Source organism: Macaca fascicularis, chromosome 2, assembly GCF_037993035.2.
Source record: "Macaca fascicularis isolate 582-1 chromosome 2, T2T-MFA8v1.1".
Taxonomy (NCBI): domain Eukaryota; kingdom Metazoa; phylum Chordata; class Mammalia; order Primates; family Cercopithecidae; genus Macaca; species Macaca fascicularis.
The window spans coordinates 17,809,084-17,825,462 of record NC_088376.1 but is presented as its reverse complement, the minus strand read 5'-3'; the positions used below and the strand labels follow the sequence as shown (position 1 = coordinate 17,825,462).

The following is a 16,379-nucleotide window of genomic DNA, read 5'->3' as shown; positions in this document are numbered from 1 at the left end:
GTCACTTTCATTTCATCAATATACACACTTTTAAACAATTAGCATAAAAGCGTGGTGGCTTTTTGAGTATTTAGACAGTTTAACAAGGCCCACAGATTTCCTATTTTTATAGAATTGAAGTTTCAAAATGGTTGAATTAATGAATATTTTGAATTTGTATTCATTTGATTCAAATTAAATTTTCAGTTGACCAAAGATTGAAGATAGATATATTGAAGATGAGAAACCTAATTCTACTTACATTTTAATTTTTCATGTAAGTAAATGGTTTCAGAATTTTTCTAACATAACTGGTAAACTGAAAACATTTTTTCAAAATATCTTGATGCAAGATAATATATGAGGGAATGAGATTGTTTAATAAACAACAAGCTCCTTTTACGTCACATAGAAAAGCCCCAAAATCTGTCTTCTGTTTAGTAGCTTCTGTACTTCTGTTTAGTAGTATGTAAAGGATTTAAATATAAGAACAAATTTCACTAAGAAATAGAAAGTTTTTTTTCCCTTGTTTTTGACTTAGTACATTCACTCTTCCTAAATGATCAAAATTAAGAAATGACTCTTTGGGGGAAAACTGTAAAGTGTACAATAGCTCTTCAGGTCTGAAAAATATGACTTTTCAGATTCCTAAAAGTAGATTCTTATTGAGGACAAAGAATTTGTAAAAGTGTCATAGGGATACAGGTTCTTCAGATCTCTTTAATAACCTGCTTATTTTGTCAGGGTAAGAGACTAGACATCATTAGGCCCCAAATCTTATCTTTGGTCTACTTGTGCTTTTTTTTCGCCCTCATAAAAATACGTTTTTACCTTTAGGCCACTCCCTTTAACAACATCTTATTTTTAATGAGTTATGTTTTATACAAAATACTAATCACATTTTGAGCTTGTGCCTTCTTTGCAATGTAGCAATCCCTAATGATGACTCTCGTCTGTGTAGTCAATGTAACTACTACATGTTTTCTACTCAGTTATGAACATGACTTTTTAATTTTTTCAATAAGGTTAGTTTTTAATTCTGGATCTCATTGATATCATTGCAAAAAGTGGGCATTTTTTTCTTCTACCTTTTCAACCATATTTATTGAGTATCTCTTGCCAGGCAGGACGCTCCGACCTGGGACACCATCCATAAGACAGACCTGGTCTTTGCCTTCATTGAATTTAACAGCTAGGAGCATGTTATATGTAAAGAAAAGGATACATGTTTTAACTCTTTATATTTGAAAGCATTATGGAATACTGGTGTTTTATTTTCTATACCTCATTTTCAAAAGCCTCATTTTTTGTTGTTGTATACACTAGGAGGATGTGCATGTTGAATGTTTCCTTCTAGGTCCCATTGAATGTATTTTGAATCTCACTTTCCTATCCCTGCCTTATCACAGAGCCCCCGTTGGGCAGCCTTTAATTGCCTTCTCCATTCCATAGGCAGCATGATGGACCCAGTGCATTCATTTAGTGTTCTCTTTGAGGATAGGCTGGTGGTAGAAGAGTGTAGGGTATAAGCTTTGGAATCAGGCCGTCCTGGGTTCCAAACCCACTTCCCGTTTACTGGCTGTGTAGCCTGTTGTAGTTACTTTACCTACTGGTCATCCCTGGTCTCATTTGTAAAGTGAGGATTATGGAGTTATGGTGAGGATTAAATAAAATATTGTTTTAAAGTATTTAACATGGTGCCTGCAACACAGTAAATGCTCAATAAATATCAGCTTCTGTTATTACTGTTAACTCCTTAATTGGTCTTACAAAGGGCCTCCGACGTGGTTCCCATTTGACTCTGCTGCTTCACATCCCACCACAGCCCACACTTTCCCAGTCTGTTGGTGTCACTACACATACACATGATGTGAGCAATTTAGGCAGCTGTGCCTTTGTTCAGGATGTCTGGAACTGCTGCTACCCGGCTAATTTTCACTCATCTTTTAAGACGTAGTTCAAGTGTCATCTTCTTGAGGAAAACCTGCATTGAATGCCCCAGTTTGAGGTAAATATCTCCTATGAGATACGGACCTCTCACTTAGATGGTAACGATACCAAGCCGAAGTCATATCTTTTCGTAACTCTCTTGCCCCATTAGACCTTTAATCCTCTCAATCTTATTCAGTTCTCTCTCTCCGGGGTCTCTAGCAGTGCCTGACACATCATTTAGCACCCAGGAAGTGCTGAGCTGAGCCTCCACTTCATCCTACTGCATCTAGTGCAACTGAGGTCGAGCATTTAACTAAGCAGTGACTTGTTTGTTAGGTGTTTGGTCCGAATAGTAAAATCTTTACTTTCAGTTCAAATAGTTTTAGTTCTGATCACAATAAGCAATTTGACTCTTTTTGAAGTATGGAATTGCTTCTTGTATTCTCATGAAATATGGAAAAAGATGTTTCAACTTCTGACAAACATGATGGAAAGCTGCTAGAAGTTTTCATGCAATTCTTCTAGCCATAAATTTTGAACTAGTGTAGGGCCTTGAAAGCCACTGCAAAACTTTAAATAAAGTCACCAGAGAAATTATCCAGTAGGTACTGATACCTCTTTTTTTTTTTTCTAGAAGGGTGTTGGAAAGAGAATTTTATTAGGAATGAAGTGCTAAAATCTAAATTTAGTTTTTAAGTTTCTTTTTTCATCGGGTTTTATGTTTTGGTTTGTAAGGGTAAAGTGGCGTTGGTTGAAGGGAAGTGTGGTCCTGTAGCCACCACTGCCTACCCCAGAGTAGCGTGGATATTATTTAGGTCTGATGCAGACTACCAAAGCAGTTTTAAATAGGGTTCAGGGGAAACATGCTTCCTGGCTACAGCATGGCATTATTTGGCCAAGTTCCACATAAAAGCATAACTCTGTTACCTTGTTGGCTTCTACCCTCCAGGTCCTTATGTACAGCTTCCGCAGATTTAAGTTACGATTTTCAGTAGAACAGATAGGCATTTGCAGCAAGAATGCTCACCGCTTATTTTGCACTCTCTACTTTCCTGATAATATTTTGCTCCACAGGTACCTGTTGCTTGTGACTGAGGCAAGATAATGACTCGTTCTTCTTTGTTTGGCATGCCAAAAGGGTTTGGAATGCTGCACGGGCAAATTGGCTCATCTCAGGGAGAAGTCAGGGAGAAGGAAGAGAAAGAGAATTAACATTTGAGAACCTACCCTGAGCCAGCCACATGACGTTACGTATCTAATTTAATCCTAGGAAGAAATCTCCAAGATAAGTTTTATTATCTTTATTTTATAGATGGAAAGATGGATCCTGCTCTCTCTGGAGGGTCTCTCTCTCCAGGGTCTCTCTGGAGGTTTGCCTGGGTACATGTATGTGTGTGTGGCCCAAGTTTCTCATGCTTGCGTGCTGCTAGGCTCTTTTTTGTGGTCTCTATGTGTGTATGTGTGTGTTGGGAGGGAGGCTGAAGAGGGGTGAATGGATATCGGATTTGAGAGAGGGGAAGCTTACCATCTAATGTCATCAGTTCAGTCCTCCTGATTTAATTGATTTGCTTTGCTTGCATGATCTGCCTCCTTCCTGACTACATTTGTACCACAGAAAATCAAGATAAGGCAGAGTTTCTTTGCATAAGGAAACTCTACAACCCGCAGTTTGACAATGGTGCCTTAGTGGTAGGACTCATGGTGGGTGACCTGTGGTTTGGCCACTTATAGCAGTTTGCAAGGATGTGTATTGTAAACCCCAAATTCCAAGCATGTAGGACAATCATTTGTGTACAGTCAATTGTGTACAACTGCTGATGAGGGCAAGAAGAGCCGACTTTATTCAACATAACAAAGAAGGGGACAGTTTGACTTTTTTTTTTTTTTTTTTTTTTCCTCCGAGACAGAGTCTCGCTCTGTCACCCAGGCTGGAGTGCAGTGGTGCAATCTCCACTCACTGCAAGCTCCACCTCCCGGGTTCATGCCATTCTCCTGCCTCAGCCTCCCGAGTAGCTGGCACTGCAGGCGCCCGCCACCTCGCCTGGCTAATTTTTTGTATTTTTTGTAGAGACTGGGTTTCACCGTGTTGGCCAGAATGGTCTCAATCTCCTGACCTCGTGATCCACCTGCCTTGGCCTCCCAAAGTGCTGGGATTACAGGTGTGAGCCACTGAGCCCGGCCCAGTTTGGCTTTTGAAGGGGACAATTTGAAAACTTATAGGGGGTAAGATTCTCTTCCTCGTCCATTACATCAGGATTACTTCTGCCTTTTACTTGCCAGTCAGCTTTTTAGGTCTTAGCACTCAACAAGGAGCAACTGTCCTCTTGGGTATAGTCAATGTAGTCTACTTATGGCCTCCTACTTAGACTCTTAAGGGTTCCCTAGCATCTGTGTTTTGTTTATAGATTTGAAGCTATCATCATTAGACGAGATTTAGTTTCAGGGCCCGTACCTATGACTGGGGAGATTCTATCTGGGAAAGGTCAAGACATGCAACTCTTTTTTTTTTTTTTTCTCTCTTCTCTTTTCTGAGGGACTATTTTCCTCCAATTTTTTTTCAGCTCTACAACTAAAATATAGGTCTAGTATATGAACACAACTGGCCACTGTCCTGGGCCTTAGATGGCACTCTGCTGTCATTCTTCTCTGGTCAGAGCCATGCCTATGGGGTGAGGTGACTTTTGGGCCTTCCAGTCTTACTCTCTTTTCGTTTTTAGACAGCGATTTGGTTACCTGGGAACCCCAATTCACTGCCCAGAAGGCCCTGAACTGGTATCTGCAGTTGGCATGGATCCTTGAAGCCATCTTCCTGAAGGCCATCATTGCTACTGGTTGTGCAATCTCTGCCTGAGGGTCGGTCAAGGGATAGCTCTGTGTGTGTGTGTGTGTGTGTGTGTGTGTGAGAGAGAGAGAGAGAGAGAGAGAGAGAGAGAGAGAACTTGAGTGAGAGAGAGAGAGAGAGAGCTTGAGTGTCCACATATCACAAGGCCCCTCTTGATGTAGGATGCAGCAGGCAGGGGAGAGAAAGGCAAATTCATTACCAGGGCTCAGGATGATGTCTGTCTTCAAACCACCCATTTCTGAGGAAGGACTATGAATATTGTAGGAGTTTTAAAGTTGTACTTGGTCTTCCAAGACATTGGAAAGAGATATTTGTCAGTCAAGGTAGAAGGACGAATGAAACCTATTTTATTGAGCAGTTCGCCAGCTTGAGTTGTAACTTTAAATGTTTTGACTTATGGTACATGGGCCTCTATTAGCTCACTTGCCTTGGGCCTTCCCATGTTGGGGATGGGTCTGCAGCAGCAACATTCCTTTGCAGAGATGTTGGGTAGAAATTAGTTTTGGTTAATTGTATCATTTTTTTCCCTGGAACAGACAGCACTGAACATTAAAGAAAAAGATAAGAGTTACTCCGTAGACATAGTGCTGTATTTCCTTTGGGAAATGTACTTTTTCTTAGTTTGTGTTGTCCTAAAGTGAACTTCAGCTCTATACTTTTTTTTCTTTGTCTTTTATTTATTTATTTTTATTTTTAGATTTCCTAGTGCCCTAGTTGCATTTCTTCTGTGTATTGAGAGACCACCAGGGCAAGGCAAAGTTTATCTGAATGTTTTCTCCTCCTATTGTAAATATTTTATTTGAACCATCCATGGTTCAAATAAAAAAGAGGCTTGGTTCTTCTCAGGCCTGTTTAAAGAAAACAAGGAAAAAGACTTCCCAGTGCTTTAGAAGATATAAGATTGTTAAAACTTCATTTTAGAGAACTAGGGATTTGGCTGAACTAACATGAATGCCTTTGAAAGAAGATATGGGTTGGGTGCATATTTTCAGTGTGTGCTGCAGCAGCTCTTTATTAAAGTGTAAATCATTACAAAGTCTTCATTTTGTATGGGGTGATAATACTGCTGCTTTGTGGATGACTACCTGTCATGCCCAAACCCTGCAAACTTTTCTACATAGGGAAATGGAATTGGGCTTATGCCGCCTGTAGCTTTTACTCAGGAGACTTCATGGACTGATTTCCCAATAATCATAGTAGCTACCACTTACTGAGGTCTTGCTACTACTTGGATCATGCTGAGTACTTCAAGTGTATTAACCCTCAAAAACAACTTTACAAGGTAGGTTATGTTATGCTTATTATAAATCCTCCAGAGTTAATAAATGTGCCTAAGTCCACCTAGTTAGAAAATGATTAGGCTGGGGTTGGAATCAAGATGGTCTGGTTTGGGGATCTCGACTCCTAATTGTTATACTGTACTGAGATTAGTCTGCCTTAATTGACATAAACTACTTGTCTGTTATAGCATGGGTATTGGAAGAGTAGGGGTTAAGAGAAATAATAATATCCAACATTTTTCTAGTGTTTTAGCATTCTTCATTATCCCACTGGATTTCCATAGTGTCATAAAATAACATTTGGTTTATAACCCAGGTAGTCAAACATCATGCCTGTCTTGTGATCTCAATGGGAAAATGAAGAATGTACCTCAAGTGATACAGTCTTGGCTGAATCATGGAACAATTATGCCATGAGGGAGCTGAGGTATTCTGAGTAAAACAGGCACTTCATTTGAAAGGGCTAGGAGACTTCACAGATGCATCAAATATGTTGAGGATATAAATGGCAGGCTCAGGTGGATTTACTGTGAAGTGCTTGAACTTAACCTTCAAGGCTACCTATACCCTGGTATAGGTTCATCTCCTGACTTTAAGTGAGGCCCTGGAAATGTGGCTAACACGTGTCATCAAGTCAAACACTACGAAATCTTGCAGTGCCCTGAATCTTACAGCTCACATGTAAAAGAAACCTGATAGAAGTTTTCCAAATTTGGAGTCAATCCGAAAAATTTATATGACGTTACCTATAATGAATTATCAAGCTGAAAGGAACTTTTCCAAATTATTCAAGAATAAATTACAAATTCTGATCTACGGTTCTAAAGGGAAGACTGAATTATTTTTTTATTCTCTCAATAGAGAATATTGCAAAATGTTATTGGAAGAGATGATCAAAGAGTATGCAACCAAAAAATATAGGAAAAGTATTTCAGAGGTATGGCAGTTAATAAAAATATTTGTTTTTTAACACTTCATATTTGTAGTATTTATAGCTTTTAAAAATTTGTTGTTTGTATGATACTATTTAAATTTTTTTTTTTCCAGAGATGAGATCTAATTCTGTCACTCAGTCTGGAAAGCAGTTGCGTGATCATAACTCATTGCAGCCTTGGATTCCTAGGCTCAAGCAATCCTCTAGAGTAGCTTGGACTAAAGGCATGCACCACCATGACTGGCCAGTTTTTTTTTTTTGGTTTTTTTTTTTTTTAATTTTTGTAGAGATGGTGTCTTACTATGTACCCAGGCTGGTCTTGAACTGTGGGGCTCAAAGGAACCTTTCCACTTCTGCCTCCCAAAGTATTAGGATTACAGGTGTGAGCCACTGCACCCGGCCTGTATACTATTTCAATTCTAAATAAATATTCACTGTATTCTTAATTTTATATTCACTTTATTCTTAATTTTATATTTTTCTTCTTAAAGAGTGTCCCTGAAATTTACAAGCTTCAGATTCCAAAGACCTGAGTCTTTGACTAATGGTAGGATTTGTTTGTTGGTTTGGAAAATAAATGTTAAAAATTGCCTCTTCCTCCTTCCCCCCGTTGCAAACAGAGACTGAAATCTGCATTGTTATTTCACAGAACGAAAATATTTTTCCTCCTGGTTTAGCTAAACCCTTCATCATTTTCCTGCTTTAGAGCCCCACGCCAAGTAGAAAAGAAGTTGCAAAGATGTAATTATCACAAACCTTCATCTTGGATGAAAGATCACCTAGCTTTGACCCTTAGTTTGAGATTAGAAAGACTCTACCTAGGAGACAGCTGGTAAAGACTAAGGTGTATTGCACCAGGAATCAAGTTGTCTGGGTGACTGGGCTGTCTTTCTTCCCATTGGGGTTCATTTTCCTTCTATACAGTGACAAGGATTGGACTAAATAAGATTTCCAGTATATTCTCTTCTGAAACATTTCATTCTTTGTTATCCCTCTACTATTTTGTTAGTAGAATAAATCATTGAAGTTGAGTTAGAAAATCTTTAGCTAATCAAAATAGAAAACTAACAAAAGTCATAACAGGTCAGAACTGAGAAATACCACAGACTTCCACTGGTGTTCGTTGGAGACGACTATTATTAAAAAAAATAAAAGAAAAAAAAACGTAGCTATTTTGAAAATTTCCTACTACAGGTGTCTGAGCATACATCCTGACTAAATAGCATGTTTACTTCAGCTCGAGCTCACTGCTTCTTGCTAAATAAAAGGTTTACTTGGTTTTGGTGGTAATACTATTTCTCTTTGGTTAATTATGGTGTTTTCATTCTCCCCTTCCTCTGAATTAGTAAAAGTGTCTGAAAATTTTTCCTAAGGTAGAAAATTATGAAATGCTTTGCTATGCCTAGGAGAAGTAAAGCCTAAAGGAACTTTCATATTTTTGGGGGGGGGGAAGGAAACTTGTCTAGATATAATTAGTGTTCTGTTGCCTTTCAAATATTTCTCTACCACTTTTCTTAAAATATTCTCAGAAAAGACAGAATTTGCAACAGATTGGCAGTTTTCAGACTGCTGTTTTAGGCAGGGGAGTAGCTGCTGCAACCTATAATTGCATTTCTGTAGAGTTTGCAGACACTTGTTAGAATAGACTAGGAATCTTTCAACTTTTGCTTTGAGTGACTACCTTGTTACTACATACCAGATTTGCATCTCATTCTCTAAAGCTCATAGTATTGGGGGAAAAAAAAAGACAATATAATTTGTCCTTCAAGTGTGTGAAAAATCTAATAATAACATTTTATATTCATTATTTTGGAATCCCTTAAATTATATCATTATAAAATAATCTAACAGTCTCAATCTCCCGGGGCACTCTTACTTTTATTTTTATAATTTATATGTTAGAATACATTTCTATTCTCTTAGGCCTTTGTTCATTCTACTTTCTCACTTCTTTAGGAGCCTCATTCCTTCCTGAATATTACATTTTATGACTTATCATATGCATCAAGGCTCATATCTTGTTCAGCATTCTGACCCTAAAAATGATGGTTTCCTATCATCTTCTGATAACAGCAACTGAAGGTGTTCTAATACCTTGCCGCTCATAGGAGGTCTGACATCACTGAGAATTTATTGGAAATGAGGACTGTGGGTCCTCTCCCCAGACCTACTGCAACAGAATGTGCACTTTTACAAGGTCCCCGGGTGATTCCTGTACACATTGCAGTTTGAGAAACACTGCTGTAGTAGCATTAAAGCATGTTCCAAAGAGTAGCCAAATGATCTGCAGTGGTTTTAGTGGATCACATCAGGCTTGTTTCTGTCAGTAAAGAAGAGGAGAATTCAAGGAAGAGTTGCACTTAGTTTTATGAGAGTCTTGACTCCTCCTAAGCTGTTTTAACTGTGTGGTAACTATTGTAACATGCTAAAGCCAGCAGAAGACAGAAGGCACTGGTAGCAAGTCAACTAAATGAGTCCGTTTTTAACCAGTCTGTTTCCCCAATCATCCTTCATGAGTCTTTTATCCACTGATTGTCCCTCCCTTGATGATGGTGAACTGTAGAACCCAAGGACCCATTTCTTTTTTCTTTTTCTTTTTCTTTCTCTCTTTTTTTTTTTTTTTTTTTTTTTTGAGATGAAGTCTTGCTCTGTTGCCCAGGCTGGAGTGCAGCGGCGCAGTCTTGGCTCACTGCAACCTCTGCCTCCTGGGTTCAAGTGATTCTCCTGCTTTAGCCTCCTGAGTAGCTGGGATTAAAAGTGTGTGCCACCACCACCGGCTAATTTTTTTTTTTTTTTTGATTTTTAGTAGAGACGGGGTTTCACCATGTTGGTCAGGCTGGTCTCAAACTCCTGACCTCGTGATCGCCCACCTGCCTCCCAAAGTGCTGGGATTACAGGCGTGAGCCATCGCGCCTGGCCCCAAGGGCCCATTTCTATACTGAACTCACTGCATTAATCATGTTTACCTCATTAGGCATTTACTCACAGATTGCCTTGACATATGTAGGCCTTGATTCATTCTGGAGCTATTATACCTCAGCATTTCTTAAAATAGGTAGCACTCCACTCTATACAAAGTAGGTGCCCAATAAATTAATGATTCGATGACAGGTTTTCAGGAAGTGGTTTTACTCTTCAACATTTTTTAATCCTCTTTTGTCTTGAGGAACTTACTTGTCTGATGCTCAGTGAAGACTCAATACATTTTTCTTGAATTACTCAACATTTGTTTTAGACTGTCCTGAGAGTGCCACTATAGGCATTTTCATTGATTTGCTTCTTTATTTTAATATCATAAGGCAGCTTTTTGTGCCTTAGTTACTTTTGTCTTCCAGAATTATGGGTCCCTGTCAGTTTTTAATGCTCTTAAGTAACATAGTAGCCACAATAAGCAATTCTTACAAGCAGTTTCTGATGTTTCCAAGTAATTTTATTTTCTGACTTTTTTTTCTTTGCCTTTGACATCTGAACTGTACTTGGCAAGAAAAAAAAAGAAAACTTTCCATTGCAACTCATATCTCATGGTGCTTCCTGTTGCATCAACTCTAAAGTTATTCATCAGAAAAGTTACGTAAAACGCATAACCATTTGGTTTTATTTCTGCCCTCGAATTACGCCACCATAACACAAACCTGAACTCTTATTTTTGTCATCTGTAAAAATCACCTAATTGGTCTCTGCTTATGGACACCCTTTGTTCTTTCTCTGTCGATAACACAGGCATTGCCATCAGTTAAATCTCCCCCCAGATGGCATTTTGAATAGCTGACCCCTGCTAGAAAGCCTTCCATGGATTTTATGAATCCTAGATCATCGCATGACCTTCCCTTCCTCTTTGAGCATGGGGGCTGCCTCAGTGTCCCTGGGCTCCTAAGAGAATGCCTTGTGCCGATGGGACACAGGACCAGTTTGATGACTACCTGCACAGATGAAGCCAAACCTCTTGCCCATCATCTATTCCACCCTTCGCATCCCTCATGTCCTGGTTCCACTCGAACCCAGCTGCCTCACACATCCTTTTTGCTTACAAATTTCCTAGCTTGTGACCATTCTCCACCACCTTCCCCAAGTTTTACCATTCTCTATCTGTGCCCTACAACAGCTCCACCCTTTGAAATAATGCCTAGTCTAAATGTTACTTTTTCTATTGGGCCTTCCTTGATTATCCATCCCACTGCGATTCTCCTGCCCATAGCCTCTTTAACAAGCCTTGCATTGTCATTCATATGACCTTGTTTGCTAAGCTACCTGTGCTATCTCTGTGTGTTTTAAACTCTTTTACTAGAATGAAAACTCTTTGAGGGAGAAACTTCCGTCTGATTTTGCCATAGCTCTTAGCACACATTCTCACTAATTCTGTTTATGTGTTGTGTTTGTTGCTGTTTGGAATTCATTGCTTTTAAAGGCTGAGGAAACTTGCTTTTAGATTCAAGTCTGGGAGTGCTAATTTTTTTTCTCCTAGATGGCTTACCTCACCACCAAGTGTAAATGTCAATGGCTTAAAGCCACCTGTAGCATGTTTGACAGAACCATAGGCTTGTGGAAAATCTCATATGATCTGCTTTGTGTAAACTGTTCTTTACAGTGGAGACTTGCTCTGTCTGCAGTCTTTAGTTTCTGTGAATTTTGGGGAGCTGTGCTGTGTGGGTGTTAAGGTTGATTTTCCATCCATCACCAGCTCCGCCTTTGATTCATTTATTCTCTCGTGTGTGAATCTTTTGCAGAAGGCTCAATGCATTGTGACTATAGAGGCCAGACAAAGTCATAAAGTAAATCACACCATCTGACACAGGCCAATTTTTTGCCACTCCTGCCTTTCCTCTTTATGAATCAGAGATGATCTCAGTAATTGGGATTCCTGGAATAAGTATGGCTGAAGGGGTCTTGGTGAAATGGAGAGTGCCTGAAGATACTCTTCTACCTACCTGAGGGTAAATAATCCCATATTGCAAAGGTGACTCCTGGTTGTACTTTTTGGAAAGCCCTGTTAAAGTGACACATGTGAAGGAGACTTAAGCATGAGGCCTTTCTTACATGGGCGCTTAATAGGAGTGGGTTTCCAAGGAAGGTCTTGAATTTGGCCTTCAGCCTTCTCCTCCGCCATAGTCTCCATCCAACCTGAATAAACATGCAGTGTAGGTACCACGGGTAGTGATCTCTTGTGCAAGCACAGCTTCCAGATATGTCATCTGCCTTTCGGCCAGATCATCACCCATGTAGCCCCTCTTCTATGGGACCTCTGGAGCTACCAGTGACATCATAACATTACATAGATTTGGACTGGCAGTGCCCTACCTGCTCTATCTATAGAGCAAAAGGAGATGAAACAAGAATTTTAATATTCCTTTTTTTTTTTTTTTTGAGACAGAGTTTTGCTCTTGTCACCCAGGCTGGAGTACAATGGCACGATCTCAGCTCACTGCAACCTCTGCTCCTGGGTTCAAGTGATTCTCCTGCCTCAGCCTCCCAAGTAGCTGGGATTGTAGGTACCCACTACCACACCCGGCTAATTTTTGTATTTTTAGTAGAGACAGGGTTTTGCCATGTTGGCCATGCTGCTCTCGAACTTCTGACCTCAGGTGATCCTCCGCCCCGGCCTCCCAAAGTGCTGGGATTACAGGCATGAGCCACTGCAGCTGGCCAGAATTTTAATATTCTTAAGTCTAAATATTCTGTGGCACTTATTGGAAATGGTTGAAATACAATGCTTTTAATTTAGCATGTCATTGGTTAACTCTCAAAACTAGTGAAAATCACTTATCTTTCAAGATTTTAATGATGATGTTGGTGAGGATGTTTGTGGTAAGTAGATAATCACTTACATTTATACAGCACTTTACAAAGCATTTTCACAAACTCTGAGTACTGGTCGTTATCAGTTTGTTAATGAGATGCCTGTGATGTCTTCAGGGGACAGGAGAGAATATGTTAACTTCTTGAATAACTGCTACAGCTGTAGTTAGCCCCCTATGAGCCAAGCCTATTGGCTTTATCACTCCCAAGGTATAACTTCTTTCATATATATAAGCAACTTGACTAAATATTAGATGTCTGTGTAAGCCATTTTCTGCCAGTCGAAACAATTTTGTTCTTCTTTATATCTTTCTTCAGACATACATCTTTAATAAGTTCTGGGAAAGGAAGTGGAAAACAATGCTTGACCTCTGATACAATGTACCATTTTGATTATTATCAGTACTTTAATAAAATTTATCATCAAGAAAGTCTTTGGAGTGAGCCCCTGAAAAGCTTGGGAAAGTGATTGATATGGTGTCACTTTCTTGAGTTATCTTCCTCCCATGTTGCTTAAGATGACCAGGAAGGCTAACTTGGCTCTTGCGCTCTCTAAATTGAACTGTCCTGAAGTTTTAAGAAAATAAAGTGATCAGACTCAGCAGTTCAAGATTGTGTTGGTTGATAGCAGCCATGTAGACCTCAGTTCACTATGGGTTTCTGTGTACTTTATTGGCGGTCACCAAGAGGCAATGAAAGGTCCTGATTTTGTGAACATTTCTGCCCACACCCTTCTTTGGTGCATACCTTTTGGGAATATAGAAAATGTCTTTCATTGTTAAAATAGCTGTTAAACAATATTAAAAGCAAAAAAAAAAAAAAAAATCATGAAAATAGTCATTTGCCTACTTCTTCAGTCAGATAGAAAACTAGTACCAGCCAGTGCGGTGGCTCAGGCCTGTAATCCCAGCACTTTGGGAGGCCGAGGCATGCGAATCACGAGGTCAGGAGTTCGAGACCAACTTGACCAACATGGTGAAACCCTGTCTTTACTAAAAATACAAAAATTAGCTGGGCATGGTAGCGCATGCCTATAATCCCAGCTACTCAGGAGGCTGAACCAGGAGAATCACTTGAACCTGGGAGGTGGAGATTGCAGTGATCCAATATCGTGCCACTGCACTCCAGCCTGGGAGACAGGGTAAGACTTTGTCTCAAAAAAAAAAAAAAAAAAGAAAACGAGTACCAAGAAAACAGAAAAAAGAAGTGATATGAATAATCTTACTATGATTGAGACACATGGGTGAAAGAGCACCAGAGGGAAAAATGTCTAGTTTGATAACTTTGAAGAAAACATATTGACCGTGTCTAGTTATAATAATATTTGAATCTCACAGTAATAGAGAGCTTCATTATTTTCAAAACAGTTTCACTTTCATGTCATCTGTAATCTTAAAAACAACTCTCTGAGATGGATGTAATTATCCTGTTTTACAGATGTGGAAATGGAGGCCCAGAAAGGTGAAATGATCTGCCCCAGCTGTAATAGGACTGCCCATCCACTGAGACATAGTACAGTATCATTAATTAATCTTTCCATCATTTTTCTATTTTTAGTCGTTGTGCTCCCTCACTGCTTAATTTGTCAGTAAATGTAAGGTAAAAATCTGTAGTCTCCACGTATTTTCATATTTTCATAGCTACATTGTCAAAGAGGCGATGGCAGTGTAGTCATCAGGAGTCTTGTTCTTACCTTGAACATAAAAAGCCCTACTTAAGACTGGAGAATTTCTTCTTTGAGGGTTTTGTCCACCTGTCATAAGAGAGTTCAAAGTATGTAATGAGTCATTTTACCTTTCCCCTTTTCTTATGGGGACAGCTTCTCTTTTAGACACCGTGTGGTCTGCCCTCTTGGAGGTTGTGTCACCATTGTCAGTAGACAAATGCTGCCACGTGTAAAAGGCTATGCCAGTTCCTACAGTCCTGTAGTTTTGCCCTTCACTAGAACTTCAAGTTGCCTAACCTAATCGGGAATACGGGCATCTTTATATAGGAAGTGCGCTTCTTCATCATATAGACATGGAGGTCAGGTGTTATCATCTTTGGCTTCCTTTCTCAGAAATTCTTAAACATGAATGTCTGAATAAACATACAGAGAAGAAATTGGGTACAGTGGCTCATGCCTGTAATCCTAGCACTTTGTGAGGCCAAGGTGGGTGGATCACCTGAGGTCAAGAGCTCAAGACCAGCCTGACCAACATGGTGAAACCCCATCGCTACTAAAAAATACAAAAATTAGCTGGGCATGGTGGTGGGCACCTGTAATCACAGCTACTTGGGAGGCTGAGACTTGAACCCAGGAGGTGGAGGTTGCAGGGAGTCGAGATCATGCCACTTCACCCCAGCCTGGGCAACAGATCAAGATTCCATCTCAAAAAACAAACAAACAAACAAAATATAGAGAAACATAGAACAAGAACTGTTTTGAGTAGCAGAACGCGACTCTCACAGACATCTAATTTAGTCAAATTGCTTTTATATAAAAGAAGGTATTCATTGAAGAGTAACAGAGCCTACCTCTATGACTGATATTTTCAAAGAAAATGGCTAAGAATCACTTTGATGGCCAGGCACGGTGGCTCACACCTGTAATCCCAGCTCTTTGGGAGGCCGAGGAGAGCAGATCACGAGGTTAAGAGATTGAGACCATCCTGGCCAACATGGTGAAACCCCATCTCTACTAAAAATACAAAGATTAGCTGGATGTGGTGGTACGTGCCTCTAGTCCCAGCTACTCTGGAGGCTGAGGCAGGGGAGTCACTTGAACCTGGGAGGTGGAGGTTGCAGTGAGCCAAGATTGTGCCACCGCTCTCCAGCCTAGTGACAGAGCAAGACTCCATCTCAAAGGAAAAAAAAAAAAAATCACTTTGATTAGCAGAAACTGTGTTTCACTTGCCATCATAGAAAGCTAAGCTATGCTTCTGCTTTTCTACTGCTAGCTTTATATAAATGTTATTTTCCTTGCAACATAAAAGAAAAATTGAGTCATGTTGTTTTATTTAATTTTTGTTGAAGAACACATTAAATTAGCCCTCACACTGTGGTATGGACTTCTTTCTCTTTTCCACCAGTGTTCTTCAGGGTGATTTTTCCAGTGGGCTTGGTTGGGACTGTGTGGATCATTGTGATGCTTTGTTCTCAGTGGGGATTTTCCGGCAAAGATGAGCTTCATTAAACAATGACTGGGTTCATGGATTTATAACTGGGGTGATTCTCTTCAAACTGTAATACATTTTAGTGTTACCTTTTTCTGAACGCCCTTTTTAAAAGGGATTCCATAGCAAGTCTTCTGGAATAATACCTTTTATATAATTCTTCAAAAATTGTAATTTGTACATACTGATTCCTGTTAAGGCAGATGTTATTGTATCAAGAAAAGACTCAAATTTTGAACATATTGAAAATAGTGTTTCTTCAGATCTGGTGGATAGGTGATGCTCAATATATATTTGTTTAATGGAATAAAAAAGAAAAATATTAAAGAGCCTAGGAAGATAAATTAAGTTGCAAGGATATATTGTTTGTAAGGATATATGTCTGTTTAGCATTGCAATTTTCTGAAGGGAAGGCTATCCACAGCTGTCAATTCTGATCTAAGGAACTATTTGCCTTCTTAACT

At 39.5% G+C, this 16,379-nt stretch overlaps 1 protein-coding gene across 5 annotated transcripts in view; it reads left to right on the top strand.

The window, feature by feature from the left end:
- The window catches only part of TGFBR2 (transforming growth factor beta receptor 2), an 87,612-nt gene that overhangs the window by 2,497 nt on the left and 68,736 nt on the right, over positions 1 to 16,379 (top strand). For 2 of the 5 annotated variants that reach the window (XM_005545564.5, XM_074030855.1), the window contains exon 2: positions 14,198 to 14,272. The exons of the other annotated variants lie outside the window; for them this stretch is intronic. In XM_005545564.5, the coding sequence (XP_005545621.1) occupies positions 14,198 to 14,272 (75 nt within the window). The remainder of the gene's footprint in view (positions 1 to 14,197; positions 14,273 to 16,379) is intronic. 5 annotated transcript variants of the gene reach the window in all.